Below are 26596 nucleotides of genomic sequence, written 5' to 3'. Positions count from 1 at the left end.
GTATGTGTGTGCATGTATGTACGTGTGTGTGTGTGTGTGTATGCGTGTGCGCATGTGCGTGCACTTGTGTGGGTGTGTTCTACATGTGGATGCTCTAATGTTCTAGTAATTATCAAGCTGAAATGCAACTGTTGTGAATCATTTGGGAAGATGGTCACCTTTTTACATAGGGTAACTCCACACGTATTGTATCGAAGTAGAATAAATTACACCCATCAAAATGCGTTAGCGTACTATTTTTAAAAGCTGAATAAAATATAGACCATTTTTGGACCTGCTATTATTATTATTATTGTTATTATTATTGTTATTATTATTATTATTATTATTATTATTATTGTTCTTGTTTTTGTTGTTGTTGTTGTTGTTGTTATTTTGCATAGTACCTTGTGCATTGGTTGCTTTGGCAACAGATGAAAATGTTGCACATTTGTTTCGTGGAGAAGATAAAAACGTGTGAGGGAGTATACAGTTTGTGAGCGTGAAAGACAACGCTTGCGTGAGTGAAGCATGAAGAGAGAGAGAGAGAGTGTGTGAAAGAGAGTGTGTTAATGAGGGAGTGAGAGAGAGAGAGCGAGAGATTGATAGAGCAGTGCTGCGCCAGGCCCTGTCACCGCTGCTCTGTTTTTCAGTTTTTGCTGCTGATCTTCTCATGCCTGCGGAAAGCAGCCTGGGACTACGGTCGCCTAGCTCTACTGATGGACAATGACAGGTAAAGTTCCCCTCTCAAACCTGAAGGAGCAGCCCCCCTCTCCCATTTCATAGATACAGTCAGTCAATAGCTTGTCTCATACAGACAAGTGTCAAAATGGGGGTTGTAGCCTGCCTGGAGTGTTTGTGGTCTCATGTGTTCCCATCTCCAGAATCCTCTTAGTTTTACATTCACCATGCGTTTGGATTCTCTGTCCTGTTTAACAATAGTTCCCCCTCCTGGATAAGACTGGTATTGCACAAATTTCTGGTTTGGTATTATGTGCATTGCATATTTTGAAGATGTTTTTCCTCTTTATCCTATTTATGCAAGTTTGTCTGCTTGATTGTTTCCGTTTTTTCTTTTAAGTGTCAACACATTTCTTAGTGCTAATAAGCAAGCAAGCAAGCAGGCAGACAGTTCATCTAATTTTGTTCTTTTCATCCCTTCCCTCCACCAGCTTTGTAGAACGTCGCCGGCTGATTTCATATGAGTGATCTGTCTTTTTATTCTTTGGTTTTTTCACTTTTTGGTGGAGTGTTCTGAGGCGAATGTGGGTGAAGCTGATCAGTAATTCAGCAGACTGCATCTCACAGTAGCGTTCCTCGCGGGAAGCATCTTTCGTCTGTTTATGGGACTTATCAGCAGGAGGCGTCTCATCCGTCTGAGCTTAAAGAGTCCTATATATTCATAAAAGCAAATCCCTCAATTCAATTGTTCTTCACGAGAAGCCTGCTACTTCAAAACACCACATGCAGCCCGCTGTTGGAATTGTTAAGGGTCTTCTGAGCCAGTATGAAAGAGTCATAAAAATCATGCTCGTGAGTCACCCTCACACAGAAGGAACTGCAACTGATATGAGGCACAAAGATACACAGAATTGCTCACTAACAAAGAATAGTTAAAATCTCGGGGCTGCGTAATATGAGCTGGTGGCTCATATTTGGGCACTGTACCAGTGTGTAGATGCATGGTCTTTGTGTTGAATCTGAACCATGCTTTTCTCTGTGCAAAATTAGCTGTACCATTTCACGGGGAGTGAAATGATCTCAGGGTGAGAGACGCCGGTGTCTCTTCGCACACCAGCGACCCCTTTTGGTCAGTTAGGCATCTGCAGTGTGCCTGTCCTCCAGTGCTCTCCTCCAGCTCAGCATCAGTGCAAGCTCACCTGTTGGCCTGCTGAGAAAGACCCTGTAGCGGACATCACATGTTTTAAAGGGGAATGCACATGTGCGCATCTGCACTCTTCCAAACTCACAGAGGAAGGTTTTAGTAGAGAGTACAAATACACAAATACACTATTGCAAAATGAGAAGAAAATAGGGGTAAAATGTAAATTTTAAATCTATAGTCAGTGTGAATGCTCTGAGCTGCTGGTCTGTTCCTAGCATTCGCATTAGGGCAATAAATTCCTTTTTTCGCCCACCTTTGAAAGTCTTACCAACAGAGGAACATCCTCATGCTTCAGCAGCTTCACGGAGGCCATTGCCTCCATTCGGCAGTGAACAGCTCTCCCTCTCACACTAGAACACTGTGTTTGTATGAGGGCTGAGTGACGGATCCTCTCATTCAGTTACACCTGGTTTCCTTTGTTCCTATCAAAACCAGTGCCACTGAGACGTCAGCTAAAAAAAGGAGATCATATTCTTCCTGAAAGCTTTGTCACTGCCCTGTGTGTGCGTTCAGTCCTGCGCGAGTATGCCTCTGGCGCGGGGGATTGGGAGCGCTGCAGGGTAAACTGGCGGCTGAGCTAAGTGGAGGGGCCCCTGTTGCGGTCAGAGGTCTGCTTGCTGTCACTCATTTAGAGAAGGGCTGGGACTGCCCTGTAGGCAAAACAAATCCTAAATGTAGGTTGCCAACGAGGGGAACCGCACAATTATTTCGGAATGCCTCGGTTGCCCTACCTACTTATCTGGGTCATTCTGGAAAGTGGGGCACTGTCGCTCAAGACACTTTGTCATGAGTCACACCTCCCTACTGCCTGCTTGTAGAGATGCGTCTGCTGAATTTAAGGTGGTGGGATTTTATGGATTAAGACTAGTGTGGTGTCATTTCAAGTCTGAGTGTGTCAGGTGTTTCTGTGTGTTCTCTACCATTATTATTATTATTATTATTGTGCTTAGTGTCCTTATCAGGATGGATTGTAATTCAACCTAAGGAACACCTGAACTGACGGTTGCATGGAGGGTCAAAGAGGAAGGACCTAAATGTCCCGGTGGTGTTAAATCCAGCTAACGTGCAGGAATATCATATTGCTGCAGTTGTGCTTTTGCTAGAATCATCGTCCTTCATGAATAGTGATTAATAATGTTAAAACCAACATGTTTTCATCATGTAGTTATTCGCATTCAATCATTCAGACTATAGTTTTATCTTTTTCCTTCTTGCTGACGTTATTTTAGTGGACATCTCAGGCAAGGTCCAGATTTTAAGTCCTCTAACCAATAATTCCCTACCCTCCATAACCTCCTCCCCCTTCAAACCCCTAAACCTAACATCCACCCCCCCCCTTCCCAACTGCAGCCTCACGTCCCTGTTCTACGGGGAGCCGAGTGAGAAGGAGAAGTCCCCATCGGAGTCCAGTCCTTCGGACACGGATGTGAGCAAGGACGTGGTGAGCCGAATCCTGACAGCTGTGAGCCTCCTCACAGCTATGACCTCACACCCGCCCGCTGGAGCGTGCGCCTTCCCTGCCGTCAACAGCTGCGTGTTTGCTGTGGAGCAAGCAGTAAAATGTTGGGGTGTTAATGTTCCTCTAACAGAGTCCAAAATGAGCCATATGTACTCTGCAAGAGCTGATTTAATACTAGATCAATCATTTTACTGCAGGTCATGACAGTGTCACACAGTGAGGTCATTTAGGCTAGACATATTAAAACTTAAGCTCTCTGCCTCCTTAACATTGAGACTTTAATGTTATGTAAATGGGTCTGGCAGATGCAAGCCAAATGCGCTCATATACACATCTTAACACATGTACTCAATTGCCTTTAACAAGCGGCAGGCTTAACAGCTTATGTTTCTTCATCTCCTTTCTTCTTCTAGGGCTTCTGTTCCTGGCTGACATCACTCTATCATATGAAGTGAGTGAGGGATGTTGCTCTCCCCACCCCCCTTTTTATTGTCCCACACATAAATGCTGATGTCATCACTAAATGCAGCCCTCACGTTAGACCTCATTAAGCTGTAAAAACAAATGAAGTTGTATTCTAGCGGTCATTTGTGCTGTGGTTTCCCATGGATGCTTATACTCCTTTCAGGCGGGGCATTGTGTCCAGCCAACAGCAGATTTAAGCACTGTAAAAGGGCAATCTACAGTATCCATGGCTCCCAGACTACCATTTTGGGGTTTGATGGTTCTCTGCCCTGTTTTTAGGCCTGGAGTTAGTGGCTGTAGAACTGCTTCTAAGTTGGTGGGAAACTGAGAACCCACCCTGAAAGTCCACCATGTGTGGCCTGCCTTTTGGAGCAGCGCACACATTTTCTGCTCGGCCCCGGTCCCTTCCCTCTCTCTGGCTCCGTCCTTCCCCGCACTTGGCAGCTGGGTTTAGATGTGCAAGGCATGTCCAGACCTGGACCCGAGTACTCCGTGTTTTTGTGTTCCCAGGGACGAGGAGATCCGGAGCAAGTGCGGCATCGACGCCACCACCTACCTGTCCTTCCAGCGCCACATCATCCTGCTCATGATGGTGGTCTGCCTGCTGTCCGTGGCCGTCATCCTGCCCATCAACTTCTCTGGAAACCTGCTGGGTACCGTAGGCCCCGCCTGGAATTCTCGGGGGAGGGTTGAGGTAGCATCCCAGCTAACACTAAAAGGTTCTCACAATGTTGCTGCCATGTACTGGCAATGTTTTAACAAGCACTGTAACATTGTGAGAACATTTTGTGATTGCTGGCTCATCTGTCAGGTAGGATCAGAAGGACAGCTACAGCCGCTAAGCTGTGGTCAAGTTTATGGGGGAGATTCTCGGACATTGAAAGGCATTTATAGTGGACTGTCTAAGTGCAACACAAGGCCATATGCATGGGGTTAATATTTTTGAGCACCCTGTTCAACAACGGCTGAGGTCTTGTTTAAAATATTCCAGAACTGACGAAATCCCATAGCTACCCAAGGCCTCTGTGCTCCCTGTGACCCATTACTAATTAATAGGACAGCTGCTAGTCATTAAATGCACTACTGAATGTTTGCAGGTTGGTAAAGTGTCTGAACAGTAAACTCATGATGAATATGCATGTTAAATGACCTTAATCAGCTACAAAAATGGTGACATCCCTTATTCAAACGAGTTATTGAAATTGTTTTTCAATAATTTCATGCTTTTAAAATTTCAGGGACCTTTGAATGACGCTAACCGTGCAGTATATAATTACAGCTGAACTGAGCATAGATCACTAGGTTTTCTGACATGAAGTGAAAAAACATAACGGAATGTCAATGGAACAGAAGAGGCTCGATGCCTGTGGCAAAACTGATGGTTTCTTGATGTCACAGAAGTTCCCTTCATTCTGTGCTTTTCTCTATTGACTAGAGCGAATTCAGTGTTTTTCACCGAGAGCTGCCTCACTTTGTCCAAATAAGCAGCATTCCCAGGTCATGTATTTCTATCTCTTTCTCTCCTCAGGAGACAGCCCTCAAAATTTCGGAAGGACCACGGTGGCTAACGTCCCAGCACGGTATGTCGCAGTAGCCATTCCCTCTTTGTGTCTAGCCCGTGTCTAGATTCTGTAATTGTGACATTAGTCTGCTCTAATCCGGCCATGTGTTATGAACAGGATGAGGGCTTAGGCATCGCGGCCAATCCGTGGCGCTCGATGGGAATCTTTCCGGCTCGTTCCGCTTCCCTGATTTGTTCCCTGATTTCTCGCCACTCGTGTTTGTGCAGCGTAGCTCACAAGATCAAAACAGGGGCAAAAAGCACATCATTAAGCCGCTTGTTGATCTGAAGGTAATTTGGTTAGTTATGCAGGATTTGCATACGTGCCAATTAAATGAGGAGCAGTGTTGGGGTCAGATTCCTTTTCTCTTCTGTTTGCATCCAGTACTGTAGAATTACTGTTTCCACTACTCAACACTTGAACACATCCTATTGTTATTTCACCAAATCTGTTAAAATTCTGCATATTTTCCTTCCCCCGTTTTGGATTCATGGACTGCTGCTTGATTTATGTCTAAGAAAATGCCTGCATGGACTTTTAAATTTATTTTTACAATACAGTTTATATACTGTAGCTTTGATTTCTATGTATCGAGAAACAGTACATATGAAATATTTTCAAATGGATGTACTCATTTGCTTACACTACTGGCATAAACATACTAACATGTGTATCACATCAGCACATTATGATTTTATAGGGTAGAATCACACAGCTACATATTTATCAAAGAGTAAGTAATTAGCAGCGCAAGACAGAACTACATTTCCAAGATTAAAGCTTTCTTTTACAATGTGTCTATGACAAGAAGCGCACATATATTTTCCAGGTCCGGCTGTTATGATATATTGAATCTTGTTTTTCCTTAGATAAGTTTATCACCCCTTTGTGGTTAATCGACCCAGAAATGTTCCCTCCCTCATTGAGTGATTTCAGATTATGTGCAGCACCCCCTGGTGCCCAATAATGTGCATCGCCCTTCTCCGCAGGGACAGTTTTCTGTGGCTGCACAGTGTGTTTGCGCTGCTGTACTTCATCATCACAGCTCTGTGCATGGCCCACCACTCCTCGCGTCTGGAGTACAGGGAGGACGAGAAGGTTGGTGGTGCATCTGATATTCACACGCATGTAGGCAGATACACACGCCAGTGCATGTGCAAACACATACATGCACAGACGCACACATACATGTGTATATACGCGTGTGCATGCACAAGCACTCATCTGGGATTACCTAGCTCACCTACATTCCCTAATCTTCACTTTTTTATCAATGTCTGATAGAGATTGAGGATCCTGTGCATGGGGGGCACTATATGCTGAGTTCAGCTTTTTCCTGAGGGTCAGGTTTTTCAATGTATTATATAGGCCAAATGATGCCTTCTTAAAATATGCATTGATATTGGTAGGAGGTATGCTGACATTGTGCATATCTTTGATAGAGAGTCTAATGAATATTAGAGTCCAATTAATATTGTTCTTCCCAATGATCAAATGCCCAAGAGTGTGTCAGTGGTGGGAACTGGGAGGTTTGAAACTTTTAATTCAAAATCCAATACAAAAATCACACTCACAAAAGAAACAATTTCTGCAGACTCCTCTTACACTGCTGTATGCTACATGGTCTCTATTTTATCCGCATGGGAACGGGACAGAATGTGAACAAAATGTCTTGATGCACTTAAGCGGTTATATAATAACCCTCACAAAAAATATAGACATACATTGTGGTGCTAAGAGCAGTTTGGACCATTTTCAGTCCTAAATGGGTGTTTCAGCTGAGGAAGCCCGTAGAGACAGAAGTCCTGCAGTGTGTTTTTGTTAGGGATCATAACTATACTCATAATCATTCCTGGACTGAATCGGTTTCCCTCTGGGCTGTGAACCAGGTGGCCAGGACACTCATGGTGACTGACATCCCAAAGGACATCTCCGATCCTGGACTCATCACTAAGCATTTCCAGTGAGTTAACTTTCCCATCATGCTTAACGTGCACATTAGTATAATTCAGTAGATGTATAAATAGTGTGACTGGAAGCCACTCTGTTGGAGGTTCCGAGCTGTGGATGAGGAGTCTCTTTACTGGTGTCTCCATCGGTGTGCTGACTGACCATCAGCAGTCCGTCACACTGATGCAAGAACTTATTCATAGCCAGCATTTAAGCAGCCTGGTGCAGTTTTGCTGATTTTAAAACGGTTTCATAACGTCTAATTAAATTCCTTTATTATGAAATAAAGTACAGAACCATAAATGATTAGGATTCATATGCTTCAGCTGTGAGTGCTTTTACAGGTGTGTGTGGCTTGGAAGGGGGAAAGAAGGGGGAAATTCTGTTTGTTAGTTTTTTGTCCATAGTTCCCTTGCTGCTGGACTGTATTCTATCATGATTTATGTACATAGCTGTAAAAACATGTAAAAAAAAATAATATATATAACATTTCTAAAATTAAATAATTTTCTGAAAATGACAGAAGTTTAGTTAAATATGGAGTTTTATTTGCCTTGAGAGACAGCAGGAACAGTGATGTCTTTGATGATGTCAGTTATCCGTATGTATATTCCTCAGCTCTCCAGGCAAACACACTGCTAGAGCTAGTATTACTGTTTAACTCTTTAAAGTTCCTGCAGCCCTGCACATGTTATTTTTCTCCGCTCTTAATTGCTTATATGGTTTGTCCTTTTAAAAACATAGTGCCCTATACTTCTGAAATGCATTTCTGCAGAAGCAATATTTTCAGAATATACCTTAGTTAAGATGTTATACGGCTGTTTGGTGAGCTTGAACCAGTGGATACCAGGGAGCAGTTTGGAGCTAGATAAGGTAATGCTAACAGGGACTGGGCTGGACAATGCAGAGCCATTGCTGACAGTCCTTAAAGCTGCGTTTACATGTGAGATGTGAAAACCAGCGTTTTGGGGCTGATGCGTCTCTCCTCTCCTCTTCTCCAGCGAGGCCTACCCCAGCTGCACCGTCACCGACATCCGCTTCTGCTTCGACGTGCGGAAGCTCATGAAGCTGGACGCGGAGCGGTGAGGGACCTTCCGAAACTATCCGGCCGCTCCTGGGACCGGCCAGGCTGCGCTGCCCTCTCTTCACTGTGGCCCCCTCAGACTTTCCATTATAATTTGCATTGGTATTTTAAGGAGGCGTGAGTGGGCTAATGCCCAGGAGGAAGACTCTGCCTCCCAGTGTCGTTTTCTGTGGCACAAGCTTAGCGCTGTGAGCGTTTGGCATTGTGTATGATTTTCATTAACAGACAACTGTCCACCATCCTCATGTTGGTGGGTAGGGCATTCTGAGGCAGTACTGTAGAGTAGGTCCATGGTTTATGGGACACATTTGGGATATATTATTTAATGCTTCATTAAATGTTTGTCATAGTATGCTGTAAGTTTTATCACCTCTCATACACTAGTGATAATATAACAGCTGATCTGAAATGTTCCGACCAAAGCGTACTGTTTATTTTATTTAAATTGATCCTAGCATTGGCTTTTCTTTTATTTTTGAGGTGTTTCCTGACTAACATAACGGTATTCCAGAATTCTTGAAATTCTGTAATGTTTCAGTGCATTTTGTCTGAATATGTATATATAATTATATATAATGTATATATAATATAATTACTGTATGTCTGTAGGATGGTGTGGTTAGGTTGGTATGGGTATTGGAAAGTGCATGTCTCAATCTTATAACACCCAATGCTGCTGTTCACCTGTCGCCCCCTACAGGCGGAAGGCCATGAAGGGCCGGCTCTACTTCACAGGCAAGGCCCAGAAGGAGGGCAGAATCATGATCAAGACGCACCCCTGCGCCCAGATCTTTTGCTGCGATATATGTGGCTTTGAGCAGGTACGTCTGGTTTAACCTCTGATTATATCCGATATGATTTATCCACCCTGGCCCGTGTCACTGCTCTTTTCCTCAGTTTCCTGGGGTTTAATTATTGAGCACTTAATAATTTTAGTGTAGTTTTAGCATGTGTCCACTTGGTGGCACTGTGAGCCAAATCTAAATTGACAGCTGAAGCACTTAATTTTTACCAAGTTAAATAAATCAATTCTATTGATGGGGCATGAGAAATTGTCACAAAACATTCTCAAGATATTGAAAAGTGGACCGCTGTTATTCTTCTACAGCTATTAAACAGATATTGATACACCCCACCCCACCCGGCACTCTCAATTTGCTCGGTCGATACCAAGCGGTACATCTTTTCACAGATTGACCGCTCTCTGCCTTCTCCCCTTCCTCCCCCACTCCCTAGGTGGATGCAGAGCAGTACTACAGCGAGCTGGAGGAGAAGCTGACCGACGAGTTTAACGCTGAGAAGAACCGAATTTCGCTCAAGAGGCTGGACATGGCCTTCATCACGTTCCGAGACGAGAGGATGACCGCGGTGTGAGTGACTCCCTCCATGTGACAAGAGTGACCTCAGAGGCGTGCTGACAAACGCAACAGACACTCAGAGGGACAGAACGTCTTGCTGACATACCACAATTCCGGCACATCTGATAGACCGCCCTCCCTCAACAAAAAAACCCTCTTGTCAATAAATTTTATCATTCAGATAGATGAATTCATGCCAATTTAGGGGCAAACAGGCCAGAAATAATATATATATATGGAAATATGCTGAACAGCCTGACATAAAGACCCATATACCTTAATGTCCACAGTCGATGTCATCAGCTATACTTTGGCTAAAGGGAAAAGTTTATTTTTTCAGACTTAAATACTGCAAATGTACACATCGGGTCTGTTGAATTACTCAGAAAGCCTGCCCAGGTTAACCCAAAAGGCATCTGTTTTCGGTCATGGCGGATTTGGGATTGGTCGTAAAAACCAGCAGGGGCTGTTGCCCTCCAAGGCCGGGAAAGAATATCCGTGGTCGTGAGGCACCGAGCGTAATGTGTTAGGCTGCCCTCGCCACAGAAGTAAATTGTCTACCGTTAAAAGCCGCAGCCTTTATTTAACAAAGGGTGCCGCCTTGTCTACATTGTCCAAACCGTGAGTCAGAGATTCCCTGTGCTGAGTGCATGCGCCTATATGTATATGTGCACGAACGCACTGGTCTCTCTCTCGCTCTCTCTCTCTCTCTCTCATCCTATCTCTCTCTCTCTCTCTCTCCTATCTCTCTCTGTCTCTCTCTCTCTCTCTCTCTGCAGCATCGTCAAAGACTACGGCCGTACCCGTTGCCGTCGAAGACCCCAGCAGTCCAGCATCACTACCGTGGTCCGGTCCCACAAATGGGGTGTGGGTTATGCCCCGGCCCCCAATGACATTATTTGGTGAGAAAAGGATGTCGGGAAGGACGTCGGTGTGAGAGACACTGTTTGTGACCGTCAAAGCCCCAGTCCCCTCAAAATAACGGCAGCAAGAATGCTTCTGTAATGAGTACAGTAGTGTAATTAATATTAGTTGTATAATATAATGAAACATATGCAGAGAGGCAATGAGAACTGTTTTCTTTCAGTGTGCATATATGTACGTGCATGTGTGTGTGTGTGTGTTTATGTTTGTGTGCGTGTTTGTGTGCGTGTGTGTGTGTGTGTGTGCTTGTGTGTGTTTATGTATGTGTGTATGTTTGTGTGTTTGTGTGTCTCTCTCTGCTGGTTGCCCATTAGCACAGCGTGTGTGGAAGCACAGAGGTCTCAGGGAGGTCACAGCTGCTGTGACAGTGGCGTGTTTTCCCCCCATTAAAAAGGAGCACCCAGGTGCGACGGGCCCGTGCCTGTCACAGCTCCGCGCCGAGCCCTCCCTGCTGGCGGGGCCCTCGCTCGCAGGGCCCAGTCAGACGGCCCCTTTGTGTCTGAGCGCTGCCCCGGGCGTGTTTGTCTCCCGTCTCGCCGGGGGCTGTCTGTGGGGGTCTCGCGCGGGAGTGCAGCTCCTGCCACCTGGGTGAGGCGGCTGAGTGGGCGTCCTCTCGTCTCCGCAGGGAGAACCTGTCGGTGCGCGGCTCCCGCTGGTGGCTCCGCTGCGTCCTGCTCAACATCTTCCTCTTCATCCTGCTCTTCTTCCTCACCACGCCCGCTATTATCGTCAACACCATGGACAAGTTCAATGTCACCAGACCCGTCGAGAGCCTCCGGGTCAGAATCCTGCTTCATTTATTTTTTTGTTCTATTTCTCTTTCTCTTCACCATGTTTTGACCGCATCTTTACTGTATGTTTGCTGTACAGCAACAGCTACGATGTCTTCATGTTTCCCGCTCTGCTTAATGTTAGTTAGAGATGGTAGTATGTTGTGATATTATAGGGCTTTTGTATGGCAGAGGCTGACTGGTTGGCACCTGTCAAAGTAACTATTTGAACATTAAGGCGTCGTACGATAACTATGGCACTGGTTTCTGGACTTTGTGTCCTTATATTCTGTCTCCTATCCTCCCAGAACCCCATCATCACCCAGTTCTTTCCCACCCTCCTCCTGTGGGCCTTCTCTGTGCTGCTGCCCTTCATCGTGTATTACTCCGCCTTCTTTGAGTCTCATTGGACCAGGTACTGCGAGCTGCCCCACCCCACATACCCTACAACAAGCCCTTCAGTGACCAAGGCCAATGGAAAATTCTATCCCCTCTCCCTGCAAACCTCTGTACCCCCCTCCTCATACCGAGACACAAAGCTGCCTTCCCTATTCCTTCTCCCCCTCTCTCCCTCTGTCTCTCTTTCAGTCTCTCTCTCTCTGTTTCTTTCTCTCCATCTCTCTCTCAGACAGATGTTCCACAGTCTGGCCCAGATTCCTGCAGTGCACCATCTTTCCGGTCGTGTTGTCATAGTGATCCTAGCGAGGGGTTAATGAAATGCACCGTAGTCACTGCGCGAGAGAGCAGAGTCTCTGTGTGACTGGAGCCAGGCCTCGGCTGGAACTTTCTAGCGCTGCGCAGCGTCTGCTTACATAACGATATTATGTCGTCTTATTGGCTGGAGAGCAGGAAAGTCGTCGTTAGCAGTCTCTGTATGTGTCAGATGGAACCATCAGTCTCATCTTGATGAGATGGAATTTAGATAAAGGGCATCAGTGTTATTTAATCATCCATGCTTGACGCTCTGCTTCATATGTCTATGTGTGGGAGGACATGCCTCTGTAAGTCATTATTTGAAAAAAAGAAATAGCTAGATACCGAAGCCAAAGGATGCATTTGCTTTTAAATAATTAGGGAATCTGAAAGATATTTATGTGTGTGTGTGTGTGTTTCAGGTCCAATGAGAATCAGATAACGATGCACAAATGCTTTTTACTCCTGGTCTTCATGGTGATCGTTCTGCCCTCTCTGGGTCTCTCCAGGTAGGCATCAGTAATGGATAATTATGACATACAAGAGTTTTGGTCGTTTTTGTTTCAAATTCAGTTGCAATTCTGTGTGTTTCCAGTCTGACACCTGTATTTGTTATTTAATTTTTTTAAAACCCTGGAGGCTGTTCAGGTAGGATCTCTGCACAGCTCTACGTTCAGCTGCGTAGCTCGAGAGAGAAAAGGAGTCCCGCCACTGGCTCTGTGTGTGTGTGTCCCACTATGTTATTTGCGTGCATATTATGCTCGTTCATCTTTTGAAGTGTTTTGGCATTAATTTTGCCCATAGAATTGTGAGTCTTGGCATCACACTTCTTGGGCTTCAAGGATTCTCTAATAAACTCTTAATAAGCTTTAAAATATGGCTCTAATATTTATAGCTACCTACTTTTATTGAGCATTACATACATATGTATTTATTTTAACAATTTATTTTCTAGAAAAGGTCAGCACATATTTGAATTAGATTCAAACTGGGGGAAGTGTGTGATTGGCTGTACGTGTGTTGTTGGCTGTACGTGTGTGGTTGGCTGTACATGTGTGATTGGCTGAGTGATATATGCATTCATTTCAACCACACTCTTTCACTGGTTTTCCTTTTTTCCCAGGGAGAAACTCTAGATGCTCTTTGAGAATATGTGTGGTGCGCAATCATATTATTCAGTACACAGAGAGCATGTGCCGAGAGCATGTGTTGGTTTCTCAGGTCAGGGATTCAGTTATTTCTTTGACTGGGTCTTTCTATTTCGCTAAGTCTGATCCTGTGAGTTTGGTAACTCTCTGAGTTTGGTAACACTGTGAGTTTGTAACACTGGGCTCCAATGAAAGCTCTTCATAATAAAAGTCATGCTCTTCTTTTGTAGCTTGGATTTATTCTTCCGGTGGCTTTTTGACATTCACTTCCTGGATGAAAGGGATATCAAATTTCAGTAAGTGCCATAAATAGTCAACATGTTTGCACATCTCATTTCCCTGTGTCAAGGGTTTTTATCTAAGGATCTGGGTGGAAAGAGGAGGAGTGAAATGCAGTGCTAAAAACATCAAAGACGTTTCCTGAATGTAATGAGCGAGTTTATGCTGGAAACCAGTGACTGTAAGATTCCCGGGTTGGATCTTTGAAAAAGTCACTCATTATGAGCTGCTTCAGTTAGTGGAGTCAGCTGCATCAGAGATGTCATCCAATGTGTCCATGAAATATCTCTGCCATATAATGTATAATCACAGCAATATTATGATGTATGATATCCACAAACCTCCTCCTCCCCCGTCTGCAGGTGTGTGTTCTTGCCTGACAACGGTGCCTTCTTCGTCAACTACGTCATCACCTCCAGCCTGATAGGCACCGCCATGGAGCTGTTGCGGATCCCTGCGCTGATGGTCTACGCCCTGCGCCTCTGCTTCGCCAAATCTGAGGCGGAGCGCATCCACGTGAAGAGGGTGGGGCCTCAGCCACGCGTGGGCACGCTCAGTGCAGACGCACACGGTGCCGTGTCAGGCACAGGGAGCTCAGTTTTACTATGTCATACACATTCTCTTTCATACAATATTGAGCATGCTGGGTGGATAGGGTCACTGTTTCACTCAAGTGCTGAACCGTAATTCGAACTCGTTAACAATGATAGGTTGTTGTTAATTTGTTGGCTGTAGCTGCAATACGCTGCATGGTTTGTGCATATTTTAACAATAATAATAATGATAATAATAATAATTGTTGTATTCAGCACAGTAGTATATATAGTAATAATAATTCTATCCAGTTAACTGGACTGTAAAAAAAAGGCTGATAAATAAAGCCATACCCATGGGGAAATAATGTCTAATGAGCAAAAGTACTTTGAAATTATCTATATAAGGCACATGTCAACATTGACTCATAGGCAGGAAACCCTGTCTTTTCAGTCTCTGATTAGTACTGAAGAATTATGAATTATGAGTGGCCACTGAGCAGCCAAGTGGCCGCTGAATCCACCATAATGTTATTACATCGCTTAATTGCTGTTAATCACCAAGGCCTGTCAGCACTCTACCTCTCTCCTCCCAAACCCCCCCTCCCTTCTCTTCTCCTCCTCCAGAGCCAGGCTTACGAGTTCCAGTTCGGCCTGGAGTACGCCTGGACCATGTGCATCTTCGCCGTCAGCATGACCTACAGCATCACCTGCCCTATCATCGTTCCCTTCGGTCAGTGGTGCCCAATCCTCTGTGCTTTCTTCAATCCCATCCGGTTTTCTTACAGCCTGCAGGCTTTCTGCATTTCCGACTGCCTCCAGACAGTCGTGTCTTTGTTGTCTGATCACTTGATACCCGTGTTTACAGGGATTTGCCTAAAGATTAGCACAGATATAGATATACGAGATTCTGAAACAGGCTTAGTCTGAAGAAATCACACATTTTTGTCAGGGATCATTATTTGTTTTTAGTGATATTTAATATGGTAAGTATTGCTTCATCTGGTTCAGACAACACTTTGGATCTACATAAATACATATATGAAATATGTGGCTTAGGGAACTGAGGCAAAAATGCAGGGGTGTGTCCAAACCTGAATACCCTATTGGGAAATGTGCCGACGATGCTTTGGACACACATTTTTGTAAGATACTCAGAAGATAAAATTCTGATTCTGAATGTGAGCATTAAATCTGAACAGAAATGAAGGCTATTTGTTACGCGCAATTAAACACACAATTTTATGTAATTCTCTGTAAATTCCCAAACGCTTTTGTTAAATAACGTAAACAGATCCCTCCCCCTCATTCCAATACAGATGATTTTGTGGGCTGAACAGATGCAGACAGTAGGGTTGTCTCGCACATCCTTCGTTACAGGATTGCTTACCGAGGACCTTGCTGTTGTCCCCGTCTTACAGTAGTACAACCATAATACGGATCCTTCAGGCTGACTGTCATTGTGACTCGTGACTCTTTTATGGAGGAGAGTGCAAAAAAACACTGTGATTGTCAGCCCTGATTCTGTAAGGCAGTCAGCCAACAGTCTCAAATTCTTTGTAAATGAATTACAGATATGTACACATCATTCAACTTCCCATCAGTTCCATGGCCCTTTGAAGGAAAAAATCCAAGCCTTTAGATATCTCTCTGTGCGTGCCTGCATGTGTGTGCACGTGTGTCTGTATATGTGTGCCTGTGTGTACAGTATGTGTGTGTGGGCACGCATGCATGTGTGTGTGTCTGTTTGTGCACATGTGCGTGTGTGTATGTGTGCGCGTGTGTGCATGTGGCCGTGCGCGGGTGGGATGGAGTGGAAGTGTTGCTCCTCTGTCTCCTCTGTGTGGGAGCCCGAGCAGCTCTTCCAACGCCCCCGCGCTCCCCGAACGGCCCGGCAGCCCTTGACGGAGTGGCACAGAATTGCACAGATTGTGTGAATCTGCTGCAGACCCAGTGGCGCTGAGAGCCGCGAGCCAGACGCCCACTCTTCTCCTGTGCTGGCTCTCTGTTTACTACACAGACACGCTCCTCACACCTACCAATCAGAATCAAGGTTGGGATAGCTTCACATGGCTTAGCATTCCCCGCATCTTCTCACATTTGTCCCTTTGAATTTATGGGCATTGGAGTCTTCTAGCATCCACCAATAGCATTGCTCAAAATCAGTGTCACCTAACTCGCCTATGTGTTATAGCAGTTAGACTGCATAGTTTAGCACCCTGCCTTGCTCCAGGAAAGCTTACTGGGTTGTTCTTGAGAACTAAAGTTCTGGTTGCCTTTCTGAGATTATACACTGAGGGTTTAAACTCCTTCTCAAGGTCAAAATAACGCATGCAATCTTTTTGCTGCTTTATTCTTTGTTGTGTTCATTAACCTTGGCTTAGATTAAAGCATTTAACCTGTGCTTTTATACGTAATACAGAGATTACTGTAAGTAGTGTCTGTACAGACTGCATATGATATAAATGCTCCACCAGTTGATATGCCATTAATAAATTGGCTGTATTACAGTATTTGCAGTATAAATACCAACGTTGACTGATGTAACAAGGGTTAGTTTGTTGCAGTCTTTCTGTGATGTGACCTCTTCTCCTGTCTCTTTGGTCACAGGACTGCTGTATTTGGTTCTGAAGCACCTGGTGGACCGGTACAACATATACTACGCTTACGTCCCTACCAAGCTCAACCAGCGCATCCACTCGGCTGCTGTTAGCCAGGTCATCGTGGCCCCCGTCCTCTGCATGCTCTGGCTGCTCTTCTTCTCCGTGCTGAGACTGGGTACTTCCTGCTTCCTGTCTTTACGACCATGCACAGTCTCACATACCATATGCTTGGTGTACTGAGAGCACTGAATTATGTGTGAGGAAACAGACCACCGGTTTCTCTCTGCTTCTTTCCTTGCATGTACTTCAGTCCTCCACCTACAAGAGGTCAATAGTCTCTTTGTCAAGCCACACATCAGGCAATTATCCTGACTGCACCACCCCAATTATCTGCTTATGTAATTACCACCAATTACGCGCAAATGATGATGGACATGTTTGCAAGCGATGCTCAATTGTTAAACTTGATTTGATTATTTAGAACTTTGGACACGCAGCAGTATTTTTAAAGAAGGTGTAGAGGGGATGTTCGTTTTTCTTTGAATCGATGGAAAATGCGGCACATCGGTGGTTGGGGTGATATCCAATTCCATTTCCACAAATCTGTGTTAAAAACTGATGTAACTGAATGGTCCTCTGCTGCAGAATATCAAGTGTCCCACCTGCATTTACATTATTCAAGTGCGAGTTTCATTGACGGGAGAGCCTTGCTCTGTAATCATGTTGTTAATATGCCCCGGACACAAACGCATTTACATTTTTTTAAATCAATTTTAAAATACTCTTAGCGTTTTTTGATGCTATCTGTTTTTTTCATCAGTTCTTTCATTTTTATTTTATAAAAGCAGAAGCCTGTGCCGCATACTTCTGCAGATGTTGTGTAGCTGCTGTTAGTTTTCTAAGTTAAGTGAACATCACATTCAGACAGTGTACCGACAGCTATTAACTAGCTAGCTACTTATCATACTATCAGATATCATAGTTCATTCATTGACAACTAGCTAGCTAACAATGACGTTAGCTGGCATATTGATAGGTAACGTTACAAATATAAGATTACCGCTACCGTTCTTTCCAACCGCTGTAAGTCACTGACGTTAGCTGACGTTGTCATAAAAGTTTTCGCAGAACTTTCGACACAAGCAAATAGGGAAGCGCTATCCTAAAATTTCTTCTTACCATTTTTATTTCTATAAGGGTTATGGGAAGTGAAGTCCATAGTATGATCGGCTTGAGCATTCACCTCTAATTGTTGACTACATATCCCATTTGTGCTTTCGTAAGCTCAAACTTTTCGTGGCCGGGGGGTAAACCACTCCTACTGTGTGAAGAGGGGAGTCAATAATTCACGTTATGTTTACAGGCATTACAGTCCTTTCCGCATAATTTTTAAGTCAACTTTTATTGCTGTTGCAGCCTTTATTGAAAGCTTTACATGGGAGAGGGATCAGTTATGGTTGGTGGGGGGGTGGGGGGGGGACAATTAGATTCTTTATAAACATTGGGGGGGCGGGGGGCGGGGGACGGGCGGGGGACGGGGGGGGGAAGTGGACGTCCCACCCGGTTCCTACGCCAATGTAAGTAGTCACTTGATTGTGCAATTAAAATTCATACAGGGACCCCTGGAGGACAGCGATTCAAATACAGTAATAATAGGATCAGTAATAATCTGGCATAGCATATGTTAGTGAGAGGAGTTTTATTGTGTTTTTTGTGTCTGTGGTGATGAGAGTCCTTAGGGTTGTGTTCTCTTCCTGTGCCCAGGTCCAATGCGTCCCATCACCCTCTTCACCTTTGTGTCCCTGCTGTCCTGCATTGCTTTCTCCCTCTTCCGCATATGTCTGAAGAAACTACAGCCTGCCAAGCCTACCAGCTACCAGGTCAGCCATTACTTTAGGACATTAGTTTAGGTCTGGGATTCTTGTTGCCGATGGCCAAGAATTATGTAACACTCACTGTGTGCAGTAACTGAAATGAGAGTCTGATAAAGCATATGTGTATGTGATTAAGTGTATGTATGTGTGCGTGTGTGTGTGCACTTGCTTGTTAGTGACTGAGGCTGTGCTGTGCAATTTCAGATGTCTGATCAGCCTGTAGAAGGAGGCTTCAATGACACAGAGAGGAGCAGTGTGTCATCCACGCCAAACTCCAATGTATGTAGCGCCTCCCACCCTTTCCTCTCTGTTAGCCCTCTTACACTTAGGGCCAAATTTACAAGGCATTTCTGGGGGTAACGTATAACATAACATAATGACGAGAACAGGCCATTCAGCCCAACATGCTTGCCATTTGCTTACCACTAAAGTGTACTGAGTACTTGGTTTATCTACAAACAAGATAGTATCTAGCACGTATCAAGCCTGGTCTTGAAAACCCCCAGAGTTTCTGCCTCTACTACATGACCTGGCTAGCTATTCCATGCAGAGACTACTCACTGTGTGAAAAAATATTTCCTAACGTCTTTGAGTATAACTTCCTTGGAGTTACACTATTTTGGCTATATATCTCAGCATCCTGTATTCCTTTTTTTCCTGCTACAGCACAGTACCTAGAACCTCAAAAGGCTTTGATCAATTTTTATTCCCAAGTCGTTTTCAAATTGAGCACATTCCAATTTTGTTCCTCCCATAAAGTAGTCCTGCCTTATGTTTTTTTTTTTTTTTTTAATGTTCCCGCATGTAGAACTTTACATTTAGCTATATTGAATTCCATTCGCCAGCTTTCCACTCACTTAACACTTAAGGGCTGATTTACGAGGTATCTCTAGGGGAATGCATAATGTCACCACAGGCAGCAAATTGCTAGTCTGTGCTTAATATACTGCCACACCTGAATTTCAAGATTGAACTAATATTTATTTATAGACCTTAGCTGGTTAGCCTAATAAATATTTATTTTTAGATGTTCCAATGCATGTTGCGAGGGTAGTATGCCGATACATGCATACAAACTACCGCATTCAATACATCAACCTGGATAAAACAGGTCCCAGCTTTCAATCAGGCATAAGAGTATTTAATTAGTTGTTGTTATGAAAAAAACTCTCTCAACTCAATATATTGAATTAAAATGGGTGCTGATCCTGATAAATTTGAATACATGGGCATTGAAGCTGTAAGGATGCTGTATAGGGGAGGAAATCAAAAAAAAAATCCTCTGTGAGAGAGAAAATTTTTGGATCTATTATTTAAATTTATCAATGCCAAAGGTACTTAATGAGGTTTGTTGTTCTTGTATGTGATTGGCCCACATGACGCAACCTGTTAACAGGTGAATGATTCATGATTCACAATGCCTGTATTGCGGTTTGTTACTTTTGGCATGCTGAAGAAGGGCATCTTGCCCAAATGGTTCGTGCAAAAATACAATCAAAAAACAAAAAAAATGTATCCATGGTAGTGCTTGATTTCATTCATTGGATGTAATTGTTGTCAGAATGAGACATCATTGCTTCTCAGATTACCAATTCAAATGGTGACTATCAAACATCCCTTTTAGAGGTGCTCCACATTACACAGTACTATAGATCTCTATGCTTTGCCCTTGTTCTGGCTTATGGCCAGGTTCACGTTTATAGTGGAGCTATAAAAACGGCCATTATTTTCTGCTATTCTGTCCATCCTATAAAAATATTATGTAAATCATTACATGCACATGGTGAGATTTAGAGTAGCAATATGTAAATGCATAATTTTTGGGCTGTATTCACTTATGCAATACCTTTAGGTAAATGTCATTCAAAGTTAACACCTTGAACCTCAGAGATTCCTATCATAATTCATATTCATAAAGCCCATACCTAGTAATCGTAGAAACAACCAAGAATGAGAAATTCAAGGTGTCAGATATCATGTACTTTGCAGAGTACTGAATGCCCTTCCACTATATCTGAACATCTGTAACAACTGTGATGATGTCATAGCATATTTTGAAGATTTTTAGTAACGTTATCTCAATTAACGTAATGATGAACTTCTACCGATACCTTCACTGATGGCTCTCTGAGATGCCAGGTTCACTTTCATGATGAGCCTCTCTTATTAGCAATGTGATCTTGCTGTTTGCGAGGCTGACCCTCTGTCTCCTGTTTCCCCTCAGCTGTTTGTTGCATCAGTGCTGCAGGAGCCGGAGCTGGGCCTGACTCCTATGGCGTCCCCAGCCCACCAGAGCTACGGCACCATGGGCACCCGGCGAGGCTCCTCCCGGGGGCCAGAGGAGGAGGCCCAGTCACAGACCTACGAAACGGAGCTGCAGGAGCCCCAGGAGCCCCAGGACCCCTTTTCCTCCAGCCCCCTCACAGATGCCCAGGAGGGCTACCAGTAACACCCATGCACCCCACAAATACCCCCGCAATCTTGGGCAGGGACAGCCTGCTCTCAAATGCGACACCGCCAAGAAATTAAAGAATGAGAAATGCGCTGCAGTTTTCCTTCAAACTCGACATTCAACCCAACTGCCTCAAAGCCTCTAACTCAAAGCTTACCGGAGAGCTCCTAGACCTCCTCCCTGTTTGAGCCTTTGAAACCATGGGCTCGGCTCACTGGTTCCACTGCTGATACAGTCCCTCCTCCCCAAGAGTTAGCGATGCCAGTTCCCAGTGTCTGACACCGTCGGACCAGGGTATCAGAGCGACGAAATGACCACATATTCCAACTGCACAGACCCTGAGTGCAAAGCCTCCTCACCCAGGAGAATAACCAGTTCTCTCTATTGAAAAAATGTCCTCGCTGCGTGCTGCCGACAGGCGCCGAGCCAGACGTCTTCTCCGACGGCTGCTCTCCCACTCCTTTCTGCCGTTTCTCAAGGTTTTTTTTTTTTTTTTCCCTTTTCTGAAGCCTGGCACATTTTGGTCTGCGTGTCCGTGCCGGCTTTCGCCGGAGGACGGGGAGCAGATGCCTGTGTCGGTGGTGGCATGGGACGTCGACTGTGACAGGTGAACGTTGGCAGCATGGCTTATTCCTGACCCCTCGGCGCCGCCTGAACATTCATCACAGAAACCCGGCGCTGTCAGCATCGGTTCACCCCCACCACACCACCACCCCCCCTCCCCCCCACCCCCCCACCACGGTCTGGGAAGCAGGCGGGAGGGCTCTGCCATGTCTCAGAGGTGGAATGGAGGTCTGTGAAGCCATCTGCAGTGAGAGCGCAGTGCACACAGGAGGCAATGGCACAGGGCAGTGTGTGGAGCCAAAGGGTGTAAAACGCTTCCTGTGTGGGACCAAAGGCAAGGGAACACAGCTGAGGCTATGTCCTGTACTTGGGGGATTTATTGTTCTATCTATTCAAAACATTTATTGCTGTTACTATGATTATTATCATTGCGGTTAGTATTCTTGTCCTATTATTATTATTATTATTATTTAAAACATAATTGCTATTTCCACCGGTGGTTTGTAATGTCAGTGGTGAAATATCCAACCTGCTTGTAAACTCATTACAACGAAAGGCACCTGCTGGCGATAAAATGGCCTTTACAGAGCAAAAGGAGAAACAAAAATGAATTGGTAATGAACTGGGTTCGAAAGCACCGAGGAAAACGGACACAACGGTTAATAAACTCTGGTGCTGGTACAGAAAAATACATTTCAAATTTGAGAAACACAGTCAGTTATCAAGAGTGCCAAGAAACATATTACCAGGCTATGACTCAGATTATTATGCCTGATTCCACATTGCATCTTGGGATATGTAGCCCGAACCTCGTCCAAGTTTCTGACCCCCTCCGCATGTTGTTTGAGAATGCAGCAGTGGCACTGTATGAGGCAAGGCAGACTTGCTTGAGAATAAGCTTTAAGTGCAATTGCTCATAGAGGTCTCCTTATATGTAGTTCCATCCTGAAGACATTCTCCCTTTTCTTGGCTGACCCCCATACTGGTGCCAATGCTTAGCAGTGTAAATTTCTTGTACATTTCTATGGTGTTATTCATTTGCTCCTATTACGTACCTGTCATAAAGTCTGTTGATTTTGTAACACTGCAGGATGTCTTTTGTGCAAGGTTATGGGTTGGTGATCTCCTCGCCAAACTGAATGTAAACTGACAGTGGTTTGTCTCGTCCTTGAAGTTCTCTAGCTGTGCCTTGAAGAAAAAAATTCCCCTTCGTCTGACAATCCAGCATGGCCTGACATATGCTGCATGGACTGAAATTACTGAGACAGGAATCCAGGGGACAAAGACACTCAAACCTCATTCTGACAAGGAATGTGGTGTGGATTTAGTTCATTTCACATTACCTCTCCCCCCGTCTCTTATCAACTGTGCTATTTATACTCTTCCAGGCATTGGACCCCTTCATTCATGGGAAACACATCTTTGCGGGATTTCAGTGTAGGCCTCTGAAGTGGTTTGCCTTTTGTTCTGATAGTGTTTCCGTTGAACTGGAATTGGGTTTTTTTTTTTGTTGTTGTTTTGTTTTTGGATCAGTAGCTTATAGTATGAGGTGCCTTGAGGTCAGTGTTGTTCACTGTTACTCCTGGAGTCCTGTGGATCCAGGGTAGCAGAAGTCTCTGTGAAAAGGTCAAAAAGAGTTGAATCCTACCCAGAATCCACAGTCTTCTTGACTCTTGTCTCGCTTATGATTACTAAGGCTCAAACTGAATTCCGGCAGAATTTAAATATATCCCATTCTGTGGCTCCAACACTTCAGAATATGCTTATGTGCTGAGGCCTGAACAGTTAGAACCTGTTCTCCCCTCTTTTTCTGACAACTCACCCTTGGAGTGTCATCTGTATGACCCCAAGTATCTCCATTGTACATTGCAGTTCCTCCTCAGCTGGAACAAGTCCAAAATGTAGAATATTTGGCTAAATGGCATGGTGTTTTATTATGCTTCTTGCATCACCAATTGTTGCAGTTATCATACTGTACATATCAACCAATAAGCAGCAGGTACAGTTCCTACAATGCAATGTAGTGATTTTGAAGTGAACTCCATGTTGCTGGTGTACATTGATTATAATAATGAGCGACCTCTTCTTGTAAGTGCAGACCTAGAGAGAGTTTTTGGGTGTTTGTCAGTGTTAGGAAGTGAATATTGCAGGAGCTGTGTCACAGGGGATTTTTGGATTTGTTTTTGATATTAGAAGGGGGGAGAAGAGCAGCACATGCCCAGTGGCTCTGGATGCAAACCAAAATCTGGTGTTTCCCACATGACCCAAGCCCACAAATAGCCAATTATGCTGTTCACAGTGTTTTCTACCATCTGAGAAATGAATAGAGGAGAGCACCGCAAGGCTGGGGTTTGCAAAAAAAAAAAAAAAAACAGTTTGAAAAGCACATCAGAGGAATTCCATCATGAAAACACACCCAGTACTGTCCTCTGGGTTTCTGCTACCGCTAGTTGTTTTACAGACTTTAAAATTCAGAATTCTTTTTTCAATAAAGGCTTAATCCTTTTATTTTCATGATGCCATTATTTATTATTTTTATGATTAGTGGATGCCAAAAGAAGAAATGAAATGTATTTCAGACCATCTTGTGGATATACACAAACACACACACACATACTGCAGAGATGATGTTACAAACAGCCATGTAAATGTAAATATTGAATGTACCTATAAAACTGAATTCCAATTAGATTGGACATTTAATTAATCCTGTGATATCCTTCTCCATCTGTGGTCTTACATATAAAGATAATTACAATGTGTGAACAAAATAAATTGTAAATGGATGCAATTACAGGGCTGGAAAAATGTTCATTATTATAATTATTCACAAAATGTCCCCAAATTATAATTGGTCTCCCGACATATGTCAGTACAGCTGGAGTCCACTGTGAATCATTACGGGATCTTACAATTTCAAGCATGTACAGTTATAAGTGAAATATTCTTCATTTGGATATATTTTGGCAGTGCAGTGGCTTTCCAGTCTTGTCCAGGCTTATTTTTATCCTTTGCAGGAAATTGATGAGTGTTTAAGTCTCCAACTGAAATCCTAATTATAGCCTCCTCCAAATCATTTATTTTTGCAGAAGAATAAAGGAAAACAAACATTCTGTCATCAGGGCCTAAATGCGGATTTTACACAGAGCAGAGATTGAAGGACTCTGTGGGTAATGACCACTCTCTGGCAGAGCTGGTTTCGTGTCAGAGTCTTTGAAGTGCTGTAAGTTCAATTAAAAATGGAAACTGCTGCCACGCATCTTGTCCTTTTCGGCTCTTTATTTCCCAGGTCGGTGCAGTTTCTGTGCAGTTGGAGGAGGTCAGGAGGTCACCAGGCAGAGAACCTTCAGACAAGGAAGTGATTAAGGGGTGCATATTTTGGGTAAAGGGGTGCATACTTTATATGTCAGTCTATGGAGTCCATGTGCCTCCCAGGTTATGTGAGGACATCATTCCCTCATTTATGATTGAGCTGCACACGTGGCACGCAGTTGACTCGCCTTGTGCATTATTGGCCGTTGGCCAGACGTTTTACGCATTAGCATGAAACACCATTGTCTCGGAGGAAGATGGAAAGAATGATGGCTTTAGTATAGACATCTGACAGCCAAAGACTGCAAGTTCAGATACAGAAGTAATGTGTTTCTGCTCCATTTACTGTGTGCTTTTGAAAATCTCAGAGATGTTAAGTGAAAATGCATTCAATACACCCTACACCCTTTTTAGTGAACAGAACCATATATTACTCCTCAAAAAGATTGGTTTTTGTATCACAGGCACTATCAGCAAATACAACTGCAATAAAGTGTCCAGGTTTTCCTAAATTTCTCTGCCCTGCCTCCATCTGGAAAAAGATATAGAGATGTTTCCAGTCTGTCTGCCTGTTGCCATTTTCAGCCATGCAGCCTCATGCCAAACCGAGACGGCGTCTGCAGAGAGACAAATACATTTGGGGAATAAATGAGTTCCTCTGAGTGAGCTCTGGTCCCCGCTGTGCATGATTTCCTCTGGCGTGGAGTTAAGGATGACAAATTCACCCACTGACCATGCCGCAGTGGGGTAAATGTATGCAGGTGCTCTCTCCTCTGCTTGCAGCCCTGATGGCCCGCTGTGCTGGAGCAGTGCTCGCGCATACAAAGCACCCGGGCCAAGCCTCCGCGCATACAGCAGAGCTCATTGGCCGGCCTGCCGCTGTGCGGGAGAAAATGCAAATCACGGCTCTGGATGGTTCAGATAGGATGACAGCTTACCGCCAAAGCAGCCGAGTTGGAGGTGAACTAATTTGAGTGTATTCGGGGGGACATATTTCACTTGGGGGTGAGGGGCGTTAATGCGCCTGAGGGCTTGTCTGTCGTCTAACTTTTTGAAAGTTTGCAAACACAGTCAGCATCTTATTCAGACTTATGAATTTATAGTGATGATGTTATCGCCATATTCTGTGAGGGACCGTTACAGATAGCTGGAACTAACTGCAGTGAACGAACAGCCTCAGGACTTGTTTAAGTCACGCATGTCGCGGAGTGTGGTTCTCCAGCTCAGACACACCAGGATTAAAGAACACCCAAGCAGGTTGCTAGGAGCGCCTCAGTGAAATGTCTCAGTCCTTCCGCCACCGCAGATCGCTGCATTCCCAGGGGCTCTCAGGAAGCAGAATCGGCTGACATTTCCCCCGTGTGACCTTTTTACCTCCCAGTTTCAGTCTGCTTTGTGAAAGGTGAATTCCACAATACACTGCTGCCTATTTGTGTTTCCCAGGTCTCAAAACAGGGTAGCTGTTTCCTTGTGTCCTGTTGAAAAGGAATCATTATGTCTTGATATTTTGCGATGTGTCTATCTCACTCACTAATCAGGGTTTTTGTTTTGTTTACCAGATGCTTAATATGTTCATTTTTTACTCACATCCACAGAGCTTAATTTGTGCATGATTTCCATCTACTCCAACTTGAGTAGTGTCACGGTGACGTCAGTGGAATACGATTGTACATTGTAGTTTCAATACAACAAGTTTCATACT

General features: G+C 44.2%; 1 protein-coding gene across 3 annotated transcripts in view; it reads left to right on the top strand.

Moving 5' to 3' along the window:
- Positions 1-24841, top strand: part of tmem63c (transmembrane protein 63C) — a 59797-nt gene extending 34956 nt beyond the window's left edge. For 2 of the 3 annotated variants that reach the window (XM_064328801.1, XM_064328806.1), the window contains 22 exons: positions 633-712; positions 1152-1184; positions 3215-3305; positions 3737-3774; positions 4299-4441; positions 5317-5368; positions 6340-6448; positions 7240-7313; positions 8302-8382; positions 9085-9205; positions 9621-9754; positions 10522-10644; positions 11292-11445; positions 11745-11851; positions 12552-12638; positions 13508-13573; positions 13919-14081; positions 14717-14822; positions 16700-16867; positions 18457-18572; positions 18771-18845; positions 20791-24841. In XM_064328801.1, the coding sequence (XP_064184871.1) occupies positions 633-712; positions 1152-1184; positions 3215-3305; positions 3737-3774; positions 4299-4441; positions 5317-5368; positions 6340-6448; positions 7240-7313; positions 8302-8382; positions 9085-9205; positions 9621-9754; positions 10522-10644; positions 11292-11445; positions 11745-11851; positions 12552-12638; positions 13508-13573; positions 13919-14081; positions 14717-14822; positions 16700-16867; positions 18457-18572; positions 18771-18845; positions 20791-21015 (2346 nt within the window). In that variant the 3' untranslated portion in view covers positions 21016-24841. The remainder of the gene's footprint in view (positions 1-632; positions 713-1151; positions 1185-3214; positions 3306-3736; positions 3775-4298; positions 4442-5316; positions 5369-6339; positions 6449-7239; positions 7314-8301; positions 8383-9084; positions 9206-9620; positions 9755-10521; positions 10645-11291; positions 11446-11744; positions 11852-12551; positions 12639-13507; positions 13574-13918; positions 14082-14716; positions 14823-16699; positions 16868-18456; positions 18573-18770; positions 18846-20790) is intronic. The other variant, XM_064328816.1, reaches the window with a different exon arrangement.
- The last annotated feature ends 1755 nt before the right edge of the window (positions 24842-26596 follow it).

The sequence above is a fragment of the Anguilla rostrata genome, chromosome 1 (genome assembly GCF_018555375.3).
Source record: "Anguilla rostrata isolate EN2019 chromosome 1, ASM1855537v3, whole genome shotgun sequence".
Lineage (NCBI taxonomy): Eukaryota > Metazoa > Chordata > Actinopteri > Anguilliformes > Anguillidae > Anguilla > Anguilla rostrata.
This window is presented reverse-complemented; position numbering and strand designations above follow the sequence as displayed.